This window comes from Schistocerca cancellata, chromosome 9 (genome assembly GCF_023864275.1).
Source record: "Schistocerca cancellata isolate TAMUIC-IGC-003103 chromosome 9, iqSchCanc2.1, whole genome shotgun sequence".
NCBI lineage: Eukaryota > Metazoa > Arthropoda > Insecta > Orthoptera > Acrididae > Schistocerca > Schistocerca cancellata.
In genome coordinates, this window is record NC_064634.1 from 256903353 (window position 1) to 256924494 (window position 21142).

At 38.8% G+C, this 21142-nt stretch overlaps 1 protein-coding gene across 1 annotated transcript in view; it reads right to left on the reverse strand.

The window, feature by feature from the left end:
• Positions 1–3614: 3614 nt before the first annotated feature.
• LOC126101341 (odorant receptor Or2-like) overlaps positions 3615–21142 on the reverse strand; it is a 55217-nt gene continuing 37689 nt past the window's right edge. Inside the window, exons 4-5 of the mRNA XM_049912011.1 lie at positions 17803–17958; positions 3615–3671 (exon numbers count right to left, since the gene is read on the reverse strand). Coding sequence (XP_049767968.1) covers positions 3615–3671; positions 17803–17958 — 213 coding nt within the window. The remainder of the gene's footprint in view (positions 3672–17802; positions 17959–21142) is intronic.

Below are 21142 nucleotides of genomic sequence, written 5' to 3' on the forward strand. Positions count from 1 at the left end.
GAATACACTCTTAGCTTATCAGGAATACTACAGTGAAAAACTTAAAGTGAGATTCAATTTTTATGGGAAAACACCCGTTAGCAACAGTGGTTGGACTCGTCGCTGATTCTGAAGGGTAGTACAAGTAGAAGGAGTTTGTTCAAGAATGTAAGCTTTACAGGAAACAGAGAGAAAGAGCAATTTTATTGTAAGCACGTTTCAGAGTGACTTCGATTGGGAGGAACATGTGTAGAGCATCATAATATCAAAATTGTGTATTGTCAGAAATATGATATATCTTATGTCACAGTCAGCTAAAATGTTACATTTGGACGTGCAAGTTTGAGGTAGTTCGTTATGGTTGTTGACTCGAAGTTGGAGGAAGTAATGGACAACGTGTGTAAGACAATGAACTGATTGAGTTGTAGCTATCAGGAACCACTTGAGTATGGCAACAAATCTGCCGAAAAACGATGGAGAACATAGGATATCACCAAGGGAGACACCCAGAAATTCTGCAAGTTGCAAGTACATCAGGAAAACAACAGATAGCTGAGAGGACAGAATGCTGCAACGTTTTCTGGTCATGTCCATAGTGTTTTCTAGTACACTTAATTAAAAGTTTTACTGGAAAGAAATTTTTAATGATCTTCTCCAACATATAAATGGAGACATTTCGGCTCTTTCTACTATTCCTAAATTTGGAATTAAACAACTAAGCATTTTAATGAATTGATCATGCACCACTTATCGATTTGTTATTGTCTAGATTTAGCAGAAACTCATCATTTACAATATAAAAATTTATTGCACAGCAATGTACACTGTAGATGACTAATTAAGTGGGTTAAAAATTCGCCATATTGTATCCCTCACAAATTTTTAAGAATAATAGTATCTGCAGTAACAACTCGAGAGGAAATGACTTACATTTCGAAACGCTAAAGCTTTAAATTAGTCAGAGAATTTTTCAATATAGAGCCGCAAATTGTTTGATTACTAGTTCCATAACATAAGATGTCTAACAGGCGGGGAAATCTAAATTGACATATCCGTTGTAGAATATTTCTATATTTTTAATGATATTTATACAGGAACTGGTGGCATATCTAGTGACATTCAAAGTCTTGTAAAATTTTTTCGTTAAATTTAAGCACGAGGGCAGTTCAAGAAGTAATGCAACACATTTTTTTTCTCGGCCAATTTTGGTTGAAAAAACCGGAAATTTCTTGTGGAATATTTTCAAACATTCCCGCTTCGTCTCGTATAGTTTCATTGACTTCCGACTGGTGGCAGCGCTGTACGGAGCTGTTAAAATGGCGTCTGTAACGGATGTACGTTGCAAACAACGGGCAGTGATCGAGTTTCTTTTGGCGGAAAACCAGGGCATCTCAGATATTCATAGGCGTTTGCAGAATGTCTACGGTGATTTGGTAGTGGACAAAAGCACGGTGAGTCGTTGGGCAAAGCGTGTGTCATCATCGCCGCAAGGTCAAGCAAGACTGTCTGATCTCCCGCGTGCGGGCCGGCCGTGCACAGCTGTGACTCCTGCAATGGCGGAGCGTGCGAACACACTCGTTCGAGATGATTGACGGTTCACCATCAAACAACTCAGTGCTCAACTTGACATCTCTGTTGGTAGTGCTGTCACAATTGTTCACAAAAATCTGAACGAACTTCTCCTTCTTCATGACAACGCAAGACCTCACACAAGTCTTCGCACCCGAGAGGAGCTCACAAAACTTCAGTGGACTGTTCTTCCTCATGCACCCTACAGCCCCGATCTCGCACCGTCGGATTTCCATATGTTTGGCCCAATGAAGGACGCAATCCGTGGGAGGCACTACGCGGATGATGAAGTTATTGATGCAGTACGACGTTGGCTCCGACATCGACCAGTGGAATGGTATCGTGCAGGCATACAGGCCCTCATTTCAAGGTGGCGTAAGACCGTAGCATTGAATGGAGATTACGTTGAAAAATAGTGTTGTGTAGCTAAAAGATTGGGGAATAACTTGGTGTATTTCAATGCTGAATAAAACAACTCCTGTTTCAGAAAAAAAATGTGTTGCATTACTTATTGAACTGCCCTTGTATATTCAACAATTGTATGATTAATATAAAAAAACTATATGTTCCTTGTATTAAGTTTAAGTCGCTGTACTTTTAACTAATCTGTAAAAGGCCAGCATGTAGCTATACTCTTAAACTAATTTCTTCATATGCTGTGAGCTTATGTCATATGTATCATTTCAGTGAAGGTCATATGGGTGATCTACATAACATGGTATTAATGACATAGCTGTCAACTATATCTGTAAATCATTATCAAAGTACTATAAATCACTTTTTACACTCAACAATAGTATGGATTTAGGTGTTTGGAAGTCAATGACAATTATATGAATTGCTCATATTAAAAATAAAATATATGTTCTATGAGATTGAACAGGAACAAATAATGAAACTGGACATACCCCTCCAGTCTTACTACAACTGAAGATAATTTAGTTCCAACATTTTTGGGAAACTATACAGTTCCTTTCATAATTTCAAAAACTTTTTATTTTGGTTGCTGAGTAGAGATCACCACATAAGTATGATTATAGAAACAACTGCACTGTCCACTATAATACTTTTAGTGGCTAAACACATGAAAGGTACTGAATAGTAATTGAATATATGAAGTCTCCAAAGCAGCAGCATTTAGAAATCAAATATAACGAAAAGTATACCTGTATTTTTGTACAATTGTGACAGCAAATCAGGTTACTAATGCAAGTAACCGAATTAAACTACAGAAAAAACTAAATTCATCATAACTTTCAAATGTGTACAACAGATTTCTCTGTAGCTGACATTTCATTTACAGTTCCGTTTCCAGTAGCAAGAAATAAACCATTAACTTAAAGAATTTGGCTTATAAACTGCAATTTGTTTTATGTTCTGTATAACACTTAAATTTAAATTTTGGTACCAGAAATATCTACACCTTGATATGTAATTATCTGGAATAAAGAGTTTCTTTGTGTAAAGCAGTTAACATTCATTCATAAACAGAAACAAAATGATGACATTTTTGGTATGTGGGATTATCAGGGTCCATAGCTGCATAATATCATTATTTGATGGCCAAGCTCTCTTCCTGTTTCAACAAAATGTTCAATACAACATTTTGGTAAGCATGTCAAATCCACAAATTATAGTAGGTTACATTTAAAATAAACACCTTTTCAAGGAGAAATGTTATATTTGCATTGCAAAAATTATAAAGGTAAGAAAGAGGCTATCAATGGAAAAATGTTATAAGTTTATTTTTTGTGTAATTAATTGTTTTTTCTACAGGTCTTTGTTAGGAGCAGTATAAATTATTTAATTTTTGTTCCTTTATTACACAATATTTTATTACACTACGTAGATAGATACATTACACTCAACAATGTCTGTAGTGTTCTTTACAAATGGTTAACATCTTTTAATTAATATTACATTAACATTCCATAGCTTCTATTCTATTGATTACATCAGGTAATTTAAAGTAGTAGTGCCACATGTGTACTAGCCTTGGGAGTTCCAACGTGACTTAAAAGCTGAACAAACCAATTCACAGACCTTCAGCTCCGAATAATTTGGTTCTAACGTCTATTCATTTGACCCAACAATGCGTAGTATGAATAGGATGCATTCACCAGCTGTAAAATAAATATGTAATATGAGATCACTGGAAGTGTTTCGATGTTTCCATAAATATATGTAAACAAAGTCCATTACCTTTTGGATTTCACTCGAAATGCACACACATCCTGTAACAAAGTAATCTCTATACGAAAGTGATGATCATTTAGACCAAATAGAAAACAGTAGTCGATCGAGAAAAACGAAGACACATACAGAAAAGTGTTTCTAACAGACGTCACCCACAATGTAAGGCTTTTCGAGCGCTCAATAGGGATATGTCAGAGAGTGGGCTACTGAAGCCTAAGAGAGATAGACGCCGTGCTAGGTGGAGAAGTGTGTCAAACAAGACTCAGCTATATGTGCATTCATTGCGTAGGGAATTTCACCAAAAAAACGAAACCCCACGTTGTTAAGAATCGTGCATTTCTAAGAGTGCGTATGCGGTAGTGTATACAAAACGAACAGCGAATTTGCTAGGAACCGCCGTGTGGTACACGAGTTTAGAGCTGATGTAAAATACACCCTACTTTTAGTGCTCTCTTCCATATGCAGTTAGATGTTACAAGCCGTTTTCCTTATATTACGAATTTGGTTTACGAGGAACAAGAAGCGGTTGTGAGGCTTATTTATATTGGAACTGTGGTTGATATTAATAAATAAACGTTCTAATACTGAGTACCAATGGGGCTAGGGACAGTTCTAAACGTCAAACTGAAGACCCGAAGCCAATGGCGATAGAAAATCTGAGCCAGCAAGGATGCTGGTTTCCACAGAAGACCTCAACCTCAAGTACCTGCGTTTTGCAGCCAATTCACAGCCAATTAATTTATCCAAACTGTCTATACAGCGTATTCAGGTAGTGAAATTGGTATAGTACCGCTTGTGAATGGCAGAATGTGAGTCTGTGTGTCCATACAGTGCAAAGTTTCCAGTCAGCTCAAGGACTAGTCGCGGTGTACGTCCCACTATGAAGTAAAATAAAATCTAATTCTCATGAAAAAAGGTGAGTTAAACAGTCTATAAGTATTTAAATTGTGCGAAAAAAAGCTTATGTACACCTGAAAACCATAGACTGCCTGATTTATTACTCAATACATATCGGTAAGTGTTGGACACTCACAGACACTTTGTACTTTAACAGGTAAAGAATGTATACATTCTTCTGTATGACGTCACATAGGAGCACTTGTGAACAGGCGTGCACATGCGTGTCTGCTGTTTGTGTGTGTTGGTTGTTGTTGTTGTTGTTGTTGTGTGTGTGTGTGTGTGTGTGTGTGTGTGTGTGTGTGTGTTTGTGTGTGTGTGTGTGTGTGTGTGTGAGTGGGTTTGTCTAAAACCTTTGGCTCACCATATTTGGCTTCACAAATACGTTTTTACCCTAAACAGTTTTTTTACTGAAACTTCCACTTCACTATGTGTTGTATCCCTCCGTTAAATTACGTATGTGTGTAAATTACGTATTTACCTTTCTTTTGTAAACTATACTAACTGACCCATGTATTGATACAGTCGGTCGGAAATATCATGTAAAAACAAATAGGAAAATCATGTGGGGAAGTAGGACGGCTGTGAGGGTATTCTCTCTGTTCTAGAAGATAATAAAGGGTCTGTAGTAAAAGTCAGAAGGTGTGAGCTTTGTGCTTGGAAACCAAGTAACAGTATGCACCCGGAAAATGGCTTGCGTGGCAGAAAACGTATGATTATTACCCAACGTCACACAAGCATATTGATTAATTAGCCTCCAACGGTCGTTATTTGTTACAACGGCATGAAGAACAGGTATAGATGATCCTTAGCATTTTATCACAGAATGATCTAGAGAGAAGAGCCTGAATCCAGATAAAAGTGCTATGAATGAGCTACTTATGAAAGAGGCTGTATGGACAACGTGAAGAACGTCCTCCAGTCTCGCCCCCATGTACATTCTCCCAATTTTAGTGAAGATTACATTGTGCTCTGTACAAATTTCCACCAGTACCATAAATTCTTTTCCCGCAGTCATATTCCCCAACTGTTACACGTTCTTTTCTTTCCCTATTATCGAGCCTCAGTCTCCCACAATAATTAAACTTACGCCTCCCTTACCAATCAGGGTATTTCATGTTATGTGATGATAGTTCTTTCTATCATCAGCAGTGTTAGTAGCTATTTAAATTGGTGTTGGCTGCGACCGAACCGCTGAATCTTTCCATCAGTAAATGGGGTATGTTCTCCACTGACTCGGTTGTTTTAACCCCCTCCACTGACGGAATGACCCACTTCCCAATTCCGTATGTATAAAACCAATACGGACTTGTAGCTGTCACGCCTTTGCGCTTACTGCTACGTATTTTAACTGTAAATAGCTCAGTCCCAATGGTAAGAGGCAGTAGTGAATTCACGTAGTTAATATTTGAATCCAGCACAGATGCCACAGGCTCAGCTCACTTTTACTCCACTCCTACCCTCGCCATTGCACCACATTAACTAGGTGCTACGTGGACCTTGCTAAATTCACTTGCGTATACATTTTTGACCGTTACTCGCCAGTATTTACCTAATGAATAGTACACTCCTAACCGGACTATTTCCCTAAGAGCTGTGATGATTGAACGGGTTCGATCCACGGCCTACAGTGCCCTACAGTTCACACGGTAACAGTGCCTACCTGACCCACTTAACTTGGTAGTGAGCTTATGTATCCAATCACCACTGCTAGCAGCAGTGGATAATCCTATGAGCACGACGAGAGCAGCAGACTTACCGTCGAATCCTCCTGAAAATACTTATAACTACGGTCGCCAGCTCTGAAGGAGCAAAAGAATAAATCAATTTTTGGGCTCGTTTCAAAGTGAAATGACTTGAGTTGAATTTAAACTTAATTCTGAATATTACTATTTCTGATCATTCTAGATGATTCTACAAAGCAAATACTCTCTCAATTTCTGTGAGTTGGCTTGGTAATTACTACCAAGACAGGTTATGCAACTTCGGTTAACAAAATTCTATCCTTCAACTTATTTAATGATTTTGGATATTGCTCTTTGGACCATTGATACAGAATTAGTTAAGTGACTTTACTTGAAAGGTTGCTCAGAAAAATTTAAGTAACTATAAATAGGCGACTCATTCTGGTGTGACCATTGCTCTTTTCAACATTCTTATACGCTAAAGTATTCTACAACCAAAAGAATTGTAAATGAAAGAGGCGATGGTGGCCTCAGTCTGATTTCACTATACTATGTTTGAGGTTACTACACTTTACAATGAACAACATGCGTCATAATTTTACTCATTACTATATTCTGTCCTCTGCACTTGCATAAAAGAAAACTGGTATTCTCCTTTTACATGTATACAAAGTTCGACTTAACAATTGCAAGCAGTCTTGCCTTGGGTAGACGTGTCGGTGCTGGTGGTGAGATGCATGTGGCTAACGCAGCTCTTCACGCCTCATGCCCTTAATGGCGGCTGGAACTATGAGCTGTAGCACTCGTATAAGCTACTGCACGTCCGCCATAAAATCTGGGCACAGGAACTCTTACAATCAGCCCCAGTGGCATAAAGGCGGCTTCAACAACCATTCGTCGCGTTTTACTCCAAAAACGGCGACGATATTCGCCTCTTCGCTGTTGCACAATCACTTTTGCGTGAGCACAGTTACGCACGTCCGATCACGTCAACACTCCCCAGGCCATTCCCTTGTTCAGTCCCTGTGTCTCCAGCTACCCCTAGCTACGCTTGTATCACCAAGAGTGGGGGTGTTCCCCTACCACCTTTTTACCGAAATCATTTAGTATTTAAGAATATTTATATTTACTACCCTGGAGTCCATACCAGTCATAATAATTTACTACTGGCGCTTTACAACATTAAATTATACAGTAATAACTTATAATTACCAAGAAAAAGAATACATTTGACTCTGAGAGCTTAGTGCATTGTCTGACAGGCAGCGCTATTCCCAGTTTCGCCAATAGATGGCATCAGGGTGCACTCCCTGGCAGTCTCACACAAGCGCGCCCGTTTCAGATGCACGGGCTCCAAATTACTGTCAGCCCACCATCATTTCAGTTCCGTTACACATGCCCCACTTCTTATTGAAGTATCTTACAGTGATAATTCAATAAGAAGTCTCTCCTATAATGAATCTGAAATATTCGATAAGCTTTTTACCAAGGGTTTTCCCTTTCTTACTGATACACCTCGATACTTATATTACATATTTAAAATGAAACACCCATTCTTTCTCTCTTTCCTGCTAAACATTACATAAATGATTTACATATATTCTTTCCAATTTTCTTACTTCTAAACACAGTTCACTTTAAACATCTCTTTTTTTTTCAATGTTTTAAATACACTTCTTTTATTTCAGGCAAGTAAAACACACATTATGCGCCTATTACTTTGTAGCCCGTCCTTTTCACTTTACCTCCTCACTTTTCTACCTCTTCCACAACACTTATTTACACATCTATTAAGGCTTTCTTAGAAGCTCAGTCTTTCCCAGTCCGTTTAGTCTCTACTTAAACTAGAAGTTTCATTAGAATACTGCAATATATTTTAGTGAGCATTTACCTTTCACATAGAACAAAAGAAACAAAACTATTTACATATTGGTTTACTTTAATATTTATTTATATATTTATTTTCAATCTGGTAGAATTCGTGGTTCATACCTTTTGAGATCCACTATGTTTCTTACTCTCAGGCGTTTGCCTCTTAATGGGTACTCTAAATAATAAGCATTCACATTGGGTATGGACACCATTTTAAATGGTCCATTATATATATATTTAAATTTGCTGATCTCATTATTAATTTCACTTGACTTTTCATGTGTTTTTACAAGAACGAAATCACCTATTTTGAATTTGGGATTCCTTACTTTTTCGTCGTGACGATGAATTCTCGCATCTGCTTGTTTTCTCATCTTGTCTTTTACTAAGTTCTTTTTACTATCATAATCTAATTCAACTCTATTTGGAAATTCTAGTAGGTCTTCTACTAGACTTTTACTTCTTGTCTTTTTCAGGATTTCTTCTGGAGTAAATCCAGTGCTCTCGTTAGTTAATGAATTCATGATTTCTTCGAATTCACTCACATACATGCCCCACTTCTTGTGGTTACTATGGCAGTACGTCCTAAAAACTGACCTATCTCACGCATATATCTTTCTGCTGGATTGCTTGATGGGTGATAAGCTGAGATATGTACCACTTCTACCTGTTTCTCAGTTATCCCATCCTTCCACATTTTTGAGCAAAACTGAACACCATTATCTGATAGTATTCTCTTTGGCTTCCCTACTTTCACAAAATAATCACACACCATTTTATCATACACAGCTCTGGCAGTAGCTTTTCTCAAGGGATAAAGCTTTATATACTTTGAGAAAAGTTCAACTGCTACAAATATGTACACAAAACCCCCCATGGTTTTCGGCAATGGTCCAAAGATATCTACTGCTACTATTTCTAATACTTCATCAGGTTTTATTGATTGCATGGGCCCTTGATTAGTTGCATTTGTTACTTTCGCCTTTTGGCATAGATCACAAGATCTTATCCTCTGTGCTACCCTTCGTGCCATGTTGTTAAAGGTAATGCATTCATCTAACTTATCGGTACACTTCCGTGCACCACAATGGCCATATGCCAAGTGAACATAATCTATCAGCACTTCAGTGTGTTGTTCCGGCCAACATACTCTCCACTTCCCTGGATTATTTAATCTTTGAAGATACAGTACACCTTTATGTATTTTATATGAAGCCCTTATGTTAGTTGCGTCTGGATTGTCAAACTTGACCTTTACCGACTTGAGTGCATCATCATCACTTTGACATCTTCGCATATTCCGACATATTTCCCTAATTTTTTCTCTTCCTTCAGCTTTTTTGAAGTAATTCACCTCAAAAACATCTTCCCTATTCTTTACACTTTCTAGTGTCTCACATCCTTCCGGTAATCTCGACAAAGCATCCGGTACTGCATGTTCTTTCCCTTTAACATACTTGATCTCTATATCAAATTGTTGTAAAAACAGCGCCCATCTGGTCAACCTGTTATGTAACAATCTGCAGTCCTTCAAAAATATTAAAGCTTTGTGGTCTGTATGGACCACAGTCTTATGTCCCCATAAGAAAAGTTGAAATTTCCTAAAACCCCATACTATAGCTAAAGCCTCCTTCTCTGAAACTGTATAGTTTCTTTCGTACTTAGACATGGTTCTACTCGCAAATGCTATTTGTCTATGAGTTTTTTCCCCATCTATCATTACCTCCTGAAATATGGATACTCCCAATCCATAATCTGAACTATCTGTTGCCATGTGGAATGGTTCACACAGGTCAGGGTGCCATAACTTTATGTTTTTAGCCAAATTGTCTTTTAGCCGGTTGAATGGTGTTTCACATTCCTCAGTCCATATATACACACTGTTCTTCTTAAGTAGGTTGTTTCGATGTGGGCTATTGAACACCTGATCATCCACATACTTACGATAAAAGGAACAAAGTCCTATAAACGACTTTAGTTGTTTTTTATTCTTGGGAGCCGGACAATTTCTTATTGCTTTGACTTTATTGGGATCCTTTTCAATTCCCTCTGGTGTTACTATGTGACCTAAAAACTTTATTTCTTTCTTCACAAACTCGCATTTTTTCAGGTTCAGGGTCATTCCTCCTTTAATTAAAGCTTTGAACACCCTGTCACATAACTCCATGTGCTCTTCCCATGTCCTTGTAGCAATTAACAAATCATCTACATAAACCGTGATTAGCGAACTAAGTTCACTCCCTAAAATTTTGTCTAAAGCCCGAATGAACACTGAAACGGAAGAATTTAGGCCAAATGGTACCACTGTGTAATGGTAGCATTTGCCATTGAATAAAAATGCCGTGTACTTCCTAGACTCCTCACTTAATGGGATTTGCCAGTATCCTGCCGTTAGGTCTAAACTAGTCATGTACTTTACACCATTAAACTTCTGCAATAAATTATCTATGTTCTCTGGACGATCCAACTCCCTCTTCACTACTTTATTCAGAGTACGAGCATCTATCACTATTCATACACTTCCATCCTTCTTACTTACTATCACCAATGGGTTATTATATGGGCTAGAACTCCGTTCAATGACCCCACATGAAACCATTTTATCTATTTATTTTCGAACTGCTTCTTTCTTAGACAAGGGTACATTATATGGTGGTTTAAAGAAAGGTTCATGCTCCTCTACCTCCATGCAGTACTCATATTTATCACTCGTCCCGGTTTGTCCGAAAATACCTCCTGATTTTCTTTCAGAATTTGCCATAGATCCTCCCTTTGGGCATCAGATAGTCCTTCCGTTTTATACACTACATTTCGAAGTTCCATCTTCAACTATCTGCCTCACCAGAAACCAATCGAATTTTTGACCTATTCCTGAATCATGATCATCTCTAAATTCTACCCATCTCAGCTGGTTCTCTTCCATTACTCTAGATGATTCAAATGGTATTTCCAATACCGCACTATCAACTTTACAAACTATTATCCCTTTGTCACAATCTATAATTACTTTTTGTTTTATTAACCAGTCAATGCCTAAAATGATCTCGGCACTGAGCTCTGGAACTACTAAAAATGCATTAGAAAATAGCTTGTTTTTTTATATCTTAAATTCCATCATCACTTGATGTTTAACAGGTTTACTACATTTCCCTGTCGCCCCTATCACTTTAACACCTGTTACTGGCATCATGACTACTCCTCGTTGCTCTTTGATCATCTCAAAAAATGCGTGCGAAATAGCACTTATTTGAGCACCCGTATCCAACAATACATATAAATCGTACCCACATACATTAATAGGTAGGATTGTTTGCATCCTATTGTCCTCTTTCATACTTTCTTTATCTTCCCATAATAAATCCTTTTCCACCGCCAAGTCTTGCCATATTATTTTTCCGGTTTTTATACTGACCATTCCATCCGGAGGTTTCTTTCTCCTTTTCATCCTAAATTCTTTCACCACTTTTTCCAATAGTCCTTCGTCTAGGCTCTTTAATGCCATCACGTTCTCATTCGAATCTGTCATGCCTGAACTCTCGGTTGCGGAATCGGAAACTTCCTCTATTTCTTTTTCTCCCTGGATGCTTTCTGATGATTCTGACGATAATTCCTCCTCCTTAGAAATATGACCTTCTTCGGGTTCAAATAATTCTCGCAAATTATAATCCATTTCAATACTTTCCCTTTGTTGGATAGTGCATTCGCCACTCTTACTTTCATTATTTTCCCCTACTAATGGAATTCCAGTCTCACTCAACTCATTTGCTTCAGTACTACAGGGATCACAACACTCTTTCTCTTGGTTAGATACACTTTCTCTAATTTCTTTAGAAGAATCTTCATCACAGTCATGTATCTTGCTGTCACTAGGTACACATCATAATCGGTATGGCTCTCTAACACTGTCATATTCGGGTCCAAATTAATCACTTGAGTGGAAGATCTTTCTAATTGTGCTGGCTGGCTTTTGAGCTGATGTATATATTCTGCATACGAGGTAATTTCTGAATCGGAATGCGTCTCTGCACTATGCCCCTTTTTCTTATCCACCCTTTCCTCTTTAATTACTTCTCGATGCGATTCGTCGACTACTCGTACGAACCTTTTACCATAAGTCACATCACTCCTCCCTTGCCCCTGCCTCTCTGCACAGTTGCCATCCCTACCGACAAACAACGCCTTCTCTGACTCTTCCTTCATCAATTCGTCACTCTGACCGCGAATTGTACTTATTTCATTCACGTGAGCCTTCACATCCGACCGATATTCTTTTCCTACTTCATTTCCCTTAATAATTCCTCCCTGCTCTCTCTCCTCTGTTTGTATCCCTGCATTATACTTCGCAAAGTTTCGTTTATGTAACTGCTCTTCAGGCGAACGACGCACTATCCTACTATAGTACTGCCTACTCCGATCTTCCCTATATTTGGGCCATTTCTTTCTTTCCGCGCGCGTTAGGCCCTTGACCTGCGCGGTATTTAGTTTTCCTGATTTTGATAATGCATCCTGTTTCCCTGATAGTGTCCTCTCCCTCGCTGAGAGTTACCTTCTTGACCTCTTCCTCTCATCATGTTAATTTGCGGTTCATTCCTACCACCTTTTACTATTCCATTCCGATTTCTGAAACCTCGAAACTCTCTAGTTTCACGCCACCTATCTTCATTCTCGATTTTTTCTAAAAATTCATCGAATGTTCGATGAGTGCCTCCTACATAACGCTTTGAATCGTCAGGTAGCTTTTTCCACAACTCCCACACTATCTCCGATTCTGATCTACGATCTTTAAGATACTCCAAACGGTTGAACCATCCTTCACGGTATTCTTTCATGAGCCCACGCCCATGTTCTGGCATTCTGGCGACAACGAATTCTCTCCACAACCTATCTCTCTGTTGTGTGCTCCAGAATTCCTCAAGGAACTTTTCTTTGAAGTCTGTAAACTTCAAATTGTCGATATCCAAATTCAATCCCCAACGTTTAGCATGACCTGCTAAAGCGTCTATTACTAAATTAACTTTTTCTTTATCCGACATGTCTGTTGGTAAGACACGTTCACAATTTTTTATAAAATCCATTGGATGCCATCCACCTTGTTTCTTTTGAGGATCGTATTTTACCTCCCTACTCAGTATTTCCGATTTTTGCATTACCAATGGGATACCACTACAGTTAAGAAACGTCTGATTCTGAACTTGCTGACTTAACAATTTTATCTCATTACGCAGTGTATTTTCCTGCTCCTGCACACCTGCATCAAAACTCAACATGGTATTGCGCAGTGTTTCAATATCAGCTGCCGTTTCTTTAACAATCTCTTTCTTTAGAACTGGTACTATCACCTGTAATTTACTTTCAATTATCGGTTCTAATTTTTCACTAACCAAAGGTTCCACTGGTTTCTCTATTCTCTGAATTTCGGTATCAAATCTTTTCTCTGTTTCTGTGACTTTTCTCAAAACATTTGTTATTTCAGCCCTAATGCTATTTACTGATTTGTTTACCTCTGTGATACGTTGGCTTTGCGTATTCAAAATATCTAAATTGGCTTTTATTTTACCAGATAGGTTTTCATCCAATTGGGATATATGACTAGCCATTTCTGCTTTCAAACTAGCATTCCCTTCTTGAATTTGCGCCATCATCCTATTTAACAAACTTGTTAATTCCATATCCTCTCCCTTGTGACTTGCATGCACAGATACATTGGGTTCACTTTTCACTACCTTTGGTTTCACTTCACGTTCCTCCTGTCTTATGGGTGTGGATTCATCTATAAGATTTTCCAACCCTACAACAGTATCTGTGGTCCCTAATTCTGGGTCTGACCTTGTAATGTTTTCGTCTTGCTTGTTACTAATCGACTCCATCTTATGCTGCTGTATTTCGTGCCTAATAGAAATGTTTATTAAACCAAGTATTACTTGTTTAACTCCTACTATTGGACTTTCTTTTGCTGCTTTGCAGGTTGTCGTCTTGAACTTACCAATTGTGGTATATTTGTCTACAACAGAATTTTAAATTTAAAATTTTCTTGAAACTACAAGTTCATATAAAACACTTTTATTGCAGCCATTATTCTACAAACTTGGTTAGTCCTGTCACGGTCGCCACATGCGACCGAACTGCTGAATCTTTCCATCAGTAAATGGGGTATGTTCTCCACTGACTCGGTTATTTTAACCCCCTCCACTGACGGAATGACCCACTTCCCAATTCCGTATGTATAAAACCAATACGGACTTGTAGCTGTCACGCCTTTGCGCTTACTGCTACGTATTTTAACTGTAAATAGCTCAGTCCCAATGGTAAGAGGCAGTAGTGAATTCACGTAGTTAATATTTGAATCCAGCACAGCTGCCACAAGCTCAGCTCACTTTTACTCCACTCCTACCCTCGCCATTGCACCACATTAACTAGGTGCTACGTGGACCTTGCTAAATTCACTTGCGTATACATTTTTGACCGTTACTCGCCAGTATTTACCTAATGAATAGTACACTCCTAACCGGACTATTTCCCTAAGAGCTGTGATGATTGAACGGGTTCGATCCATGGCCTACAGTGCCCTACAGTTCACACGGTAACACTGCCTACCTGACCCACTTAACTTGGTAGTGAGCTTATGTATCCAATCACCACTGCTAGCAGCAGTGGATAATCCTATCAGCATGACGAGAGCAGCAGACTTACCGTCGAATCCTCCTGAAAATACTTATAACTACGGTCGCCAGCTCTGAAGGAGCAAAAGAATAAATCAATTTTTGGGCTCGTTTCAAAGTGAAATGACTTGAGTTGAATTTAAACTTAATTCTGAATATTACTATTTCTGATCATTCTAGATGATTCTACAAAGCAAATACTCTCTCAATTTCTGTGAGCTGGCTTGATAATTACTACCAAGACAGGTTATGCAACTTCGGTTAACAAAATTCTATCCTTCAACTTATTTAATGATTTTGGATATTGCTCTTTGGACCATTGATACAGAATTAGTTAAGTGACTTTACTTGAAAGGTTGCTCAGAAAAATTTAAGTAACTATAAATAGGCGACTCATTCTGGTGTGACCATTGCTCTTTTCAACATTCTTATACGCTAAAGTATTCTACAACCAAAAGAATTGTAAATGAAAGAGGCGATGGTGGCCTCAGTCTGATTTCACTATACTATGTTTGAGGTTACTACACTTTACAATGAACAACATGCATCGTAATTTTACTCATTACTATATTCTGTCCTCTGCACTTGCATAAAAGAAAACTGGTATTCTCCTTTTATATGTATACAAAGTTCGACTTAACAATTGCAAGCAGTCTTGCCTTGGGTAGACGTGTCGGTGCTGGTGGTGAGATGCATGTGGCTAACGCAGCTCTTCACGCCTCATGCCCTTAATGGCGGCTGGAACTATGAGCTGTAGCACTCGTATAAGCTACTGCACGTCCGCCATAAAATATGGGCACAGGAACTCTTACAATCAGCCCCAGTGGCATAAAGGCGGCTTCAACAACCATTCGTCGCGTTTTACTCCAAAAACGGCGACGATATTCGCCTCTTCGCTGTTGCACAATCACTTTTGCGTGAGCACAGTTACGCACGTCCGATCACGTCAACACTCCCCAGGCCATTCCCTTGTTCAGTCCCTGTGTCTCCAGCTACCCCTAGCTACGCTCGTATCACCAAGAGTGGGGGTGTTCCCCTACCACCTTTTTACCGAAATCATTTAGTATTTAAGAATATTTATATTTACTACCCTGGAGTTCATACCAGTCATAATAATTTACTACTAGCGCTTTACAACATTAAATTACACAGTAATAACTTATAATTACCAAGAAAAAGAATACATTTGACTCTGAGAGCTTAGTGCATTGTCTGACAGGCAGCGCTATTCCCAGTTTCGCCAATAGATGGCATCAGGGTGCACTCCCTGGCAGTCTCACACAAGCGCGCCCGTTTCAGACGCACGGGCTCCAAATTACTGTCAGCCCACCATCATTTCAGTTCCGTTACATGGCTTTGTATCCCTCTTGGATGTGAGAAAGCGCTAATCGTACTGCTCATAGTAGCTTACTGCTATTCTTACTTTTGTCTCATTCTTAGAAGCAATCCAGCATTATCCGTATATGATTTTGTATGTATAATCCCGTATTTGCCTTAGTAGATGTCCTTTCTTCCTGCCATCCCTCTTATACTCTCTATAACTTCTAAACTTTCGTTACACATTCTGAATTCTGTAGCCTATCAAGTTTATTTTTCCTTGTGACAAATTCCTCCTAACTAATCAACGTTGGAGATATTTTACCCAGGAGTACGTGATATTCATTGTACCGTACAGTACATCAGCATTTATTTAGGAAATATAAAAAGTTTTGATTCAATTGCATTCAACTGTTTTCAACAACAGCGTAAAAAAGCAATGTTGGGTAATGTGTGATGGTCAGATCTGTCATTCATCGAGGCAGTGAACTAGTGGATGAGTTGCTACTCAGCTTGAGGAATTTTGTGCTGGTTTGGCCATACCATAGATATTTCTTCGATGTGCTTGAACTTACGATTGTAGGCTGTCTGTATAATTTTGCTACTTCATATTACGTGAAATAGTCTTCATTCACATGTACTGTAAATGAACTTTGCTTTCATTCCCGTCAAGATAATAACTAATAAAATACATAGAAAGGTGACACTAAGCAACTTTACTATTACTCAAATTCGCCAGAGCAAATTTTCAGCGAAATTGAAATGAATTCACCAGGTTACTTTTTTCCTCGATATTTTAATTTCAATTTCAAATACAATCTCAGAGATTACCAAGTTATCTCAACAGCACTGAGATAAGTTTCTGAAAGTACGTTAATGTTACTGGTTTACACTAACTTTCGTTTAGTGGTAACGCTTGTCTGTATGCTCCTTCATTGTATCAGTGTTTTGAGCATTATGTTTTAATTGTATAAGCACAGTAATTTTAGGGTATACAGTCCTCATGAATGGACATTCTTGAAAAGTGTACGCACCTGTGAGGTTGTTGTAGAACACGTTTCCCAGAAGGAAGAAATGACTTACAATTACAAATATTTCAGTTTTATATTAAATTTTCCTTACCGACTAGTTGCATCTGTGGTTATAGTAAAAGAACCATTAAAGACAGTCTGAAAGTTTGTTATATTTAAGTAACATTAAGGAACCAAATAATGAATATTAGCATACATCTAACTTTAGCTGACGATCTTCAAACTATTGTTCATATTTACGTAACTAAAATTGGGTAATCTTGGCTAACCTGCACTATTCTCGCCTTTAATTGTGTTCATAACTGTGCTACAACTCAGATTTCACTCTTTAGGCCTTAAACGATGAAGACAGATGTGGCGTCAACTACTGCTTTCGGCCTTAACTCATATGTGCTATTGCTTGACGTAAGACATGAGTAAGACCATTACGGTCAAATTAACGTAAATGTAGTGCGCTTGGAAAAGCAATGAGTCGGCGATTTTTAGTAATACGTTTTAACCTCATGATAGGATAATTTTAGCAAAAATGAGTAGGGTATCATAGACTTATGCGGTTGCACAGAGTATTCACATTAAAGCCTACATGATAATACTTACAGAGACGAAGGCTTCCCTGTTGATAGGGTAAATGTGTCCAGCAGTGAGAACCAGTGGTTTCTGGGCGCGGCTGATGAGGATCCTGAGAGCGCGTTTGAAACGTCCACTTGCCTCCACCCAGGAACAGCTGTATGCTGAGAACACTACCGCCTCTGCCTGTGGAAAGCAAAACAATTCAAGTAATAAAATTAGAAGAAAGATCAGCATTGCCCATAATTTTGTTCATTTTTTCGATCACATAATGATCATCTTCAGTGCTGGAAGTTAAACATTTTCACATAGCGATTAGTGAATAAGAAACAAAAAACCACAAATACACCTGAGTATAAAGCAACCGTTGGTAAGAACATACGTTTGGGACAAATTAAAGCTCGTAGGCGCTGGTGTCTAGTTACTATCAGTAACAGAAGCTATGAAACGATCACAATAACTGAAGCCGCTGTTTACATTCACCTATACAGCAGACCTCGGTGTGCCAGGGCCTTGGAACGCCCTCTATGTGACATGTGTCACGTGGAGACTTAACATTACTTTATTTGGCAAAAGATTGCGACAAACTACCAAATGTGCACTTGCAAATCATTAACTGAATATTTAAAATTTAAAATTGTACATTAAAAACGCATAGCAAAAAGGAAGGGCCAAATGCACATCTTGCCAACGCTTTCCCCTTCCTTTTTGCTATGCGTTTGTAATGTACAATTTTAAATTTGAAATATTCAGTTAATGATTTGCAAGTGCACATTTGGTATTTTGTCGTAGTCTTTTGCCAAATAAAGTAATGTTAAGTCACCACGTGACACATGTCACATAGAGGGCGTTCCAAGGCCCTGGCACACCGAGGTCTGCTATATAGGTGAATGTAAACAGCGGCTTCAGTTATTGTGATCGTTTCATAGCTTCTGTTACTGATAGTAACTAGCCACCAGCGCCTACGAGCTTTAATTTGTTCCAAACGTATGTCCTTACCAACAGTTTCTTTATACTCAGGTGTATTTGTGGTTTTTTGTTTCATATTCACTAATCGCTATGTGAAAATGTTAAACTTCCAGCACTGAAGACGATCATTATGTGCTCGAAAATCGATTTTACTGTTAATAAATCATCAAAATTACGGCCAACGCTGACCATTCTTCTAATTTTGTTTATCATATGGTTGTTTTCCACACAGCACTCTATGGAGTCACCAATCAATTCAAGAGATTTTCTTGTACTGCCATGTTGAGGAAACATCACTAACGCTCAAGTCAAAAGAGAAAATTATTGCGTCCTTCTTTTGTATTGTTCGTGTTTTGCTAAATAAACTTCACACACCTTAAATATTTTTCAAAGTAGGTCAATATCTGCGTCATATCGTTTCTCTGGAGAAGGATTCCAAATATGCATGATTTATTGACTGAAATTTATATTTTGAAAAGAAAACCCTACTGCAGGTTTTCATGTCCTGTCAATGAAGAGGTCATTACAGACAGAGGACAAAAGTTTGGCAGGAAAGACGAACAGAGGATATTTATTTCTTACTGCTGCTAACAAACTAAACATTGTAACTGTACAAATAACACATCATCTGTATTTGCTCTATGTACGTCCTGTCATACACAAAAGAATATGATAATCCTTGAACAAGGGAATGAATTATAACACCCTCCCCACCCCTAACAGACACCCAGAACGAAGGGATGATTTATGAGGCCCCTCCAGACCTGTGACCTGAATAGTAGATGACTTATGTCTTCTTCCCCTCCCTCTGTGAGGCGACATAAGGCTACTCCACCCCTCCCTTGATTTATTACCTCCTCCCCTATGATTCTCGAAGCATGGCTATTATCCTGCTGGGTCCTTAAATGTCAAAAACATGCTTGACAATATAGCAGGAGGTCGAAGGGGCACAGCTGGTCAAACATGTCTGCCTGTATGATGACAACATCAGACACAGTGACCAAGAAGGCGACTGGTACGAAGTTAACGACTATGTGGCATCATAAACCCTCTTTCCCTCTCCCTTAGAGGACTCATGTTCTGCACCTCATGTATTATTACATGATACAATGGTGCGAGCACACTGGTGGGATGATTTACAAGGGAGTTACACAGTGATTCATTTTAGCATTTGCTGCATGCCTTTTTATGTAATGGTAAAGGTCAGTACAGTAGATTCCAACATGAATTGTCGACCATCGTCATCCCTACGATCTGAGTGTAAAAAAGATCCATAGTATCACATTAAAAACCACACTTCAGGGTCCTTTACTATGTAAGAATAGTTGACAATTAAAAGCAACCCTGCTGCACTCAGAAAAAATCTATTATCCCACAAGTTATTATGATTCATATACATCTTTGTTGAGCACTCTAAAGATGCACATGTTCAGTGGTTTCGACACCATTTCTGCTGAGACGCACTCCAGTGCTGCTTTGTCGCCTGCTTTCATGCATGCAGAATCCAAGGGGTTTCGAAAGGCTGAGTGAGTGTTGAAGTCTCTATAAACGTACCTTTTAAAGAGCTCAACAAACCTTTTGTAGATGGCATTGATGATGTTTTCTGAAGCAGAAGGTTGCAGTAGATACTGGGAGATGAAGAAGCTTGCACAGGATAGAGTAGCATGGAGAGCTGCATCAAACCAGTCTCAGGACTGAAGACCACAACAACAACAACATGTCTTGGAGGGACCCCTTGCCTTTTTATTCTCATAGTTGTCAATTTTGCAACCCCTTTGTGATCTCGCCACAGAAATCCATGCAAGAGAAAGGCTGAAAAGTTATAAACAGACTCTAAATGGCCACTGTATATCAGAGCAGAAATTATGGTGGCGATACACTTCAATTGGCTTTCATCAGGTTCAATGGGGGTTGCAGCAACAGAGTCCTTATGGAAGAGTTCAGCCATTTGTGAGGTGTTAACAGTGTCAAGCGCTGTCAAGAACGTCGCCCTATTGCACATGGGATTGTGAACTGTCGTCTTCTATGGCGAAATGTGGAAACAACACCCCAAGGGAAGGAGTGGTTCCATTGACGCAATTTTGCCACTCCCTGAGGCCTTTCCTGTCGATTCTTAGTGGTGGTATGTCTCAAATGTTTCCCCTCAGCCACCCATAAGAAATCTGCGTGATTTCAACACGTGGCCTCTGACATTAAATCAGACATGAAGAGTGGTGAAATGTGGGTAAGAGAGGGTGTGCTACTTCGCTCAGCCCTTGTTTGGACGAGGTCTTGTAAAAAATCAGTCACACCCTTTCAATGGAACCATACAGGAACTCGCCTTAAGCAATTTACGCAAATAGCAAAATTCTAAATCTGAATGGCAAGCTTCCGGAAGATGTCGGCAAGCTTCTATCAAAGC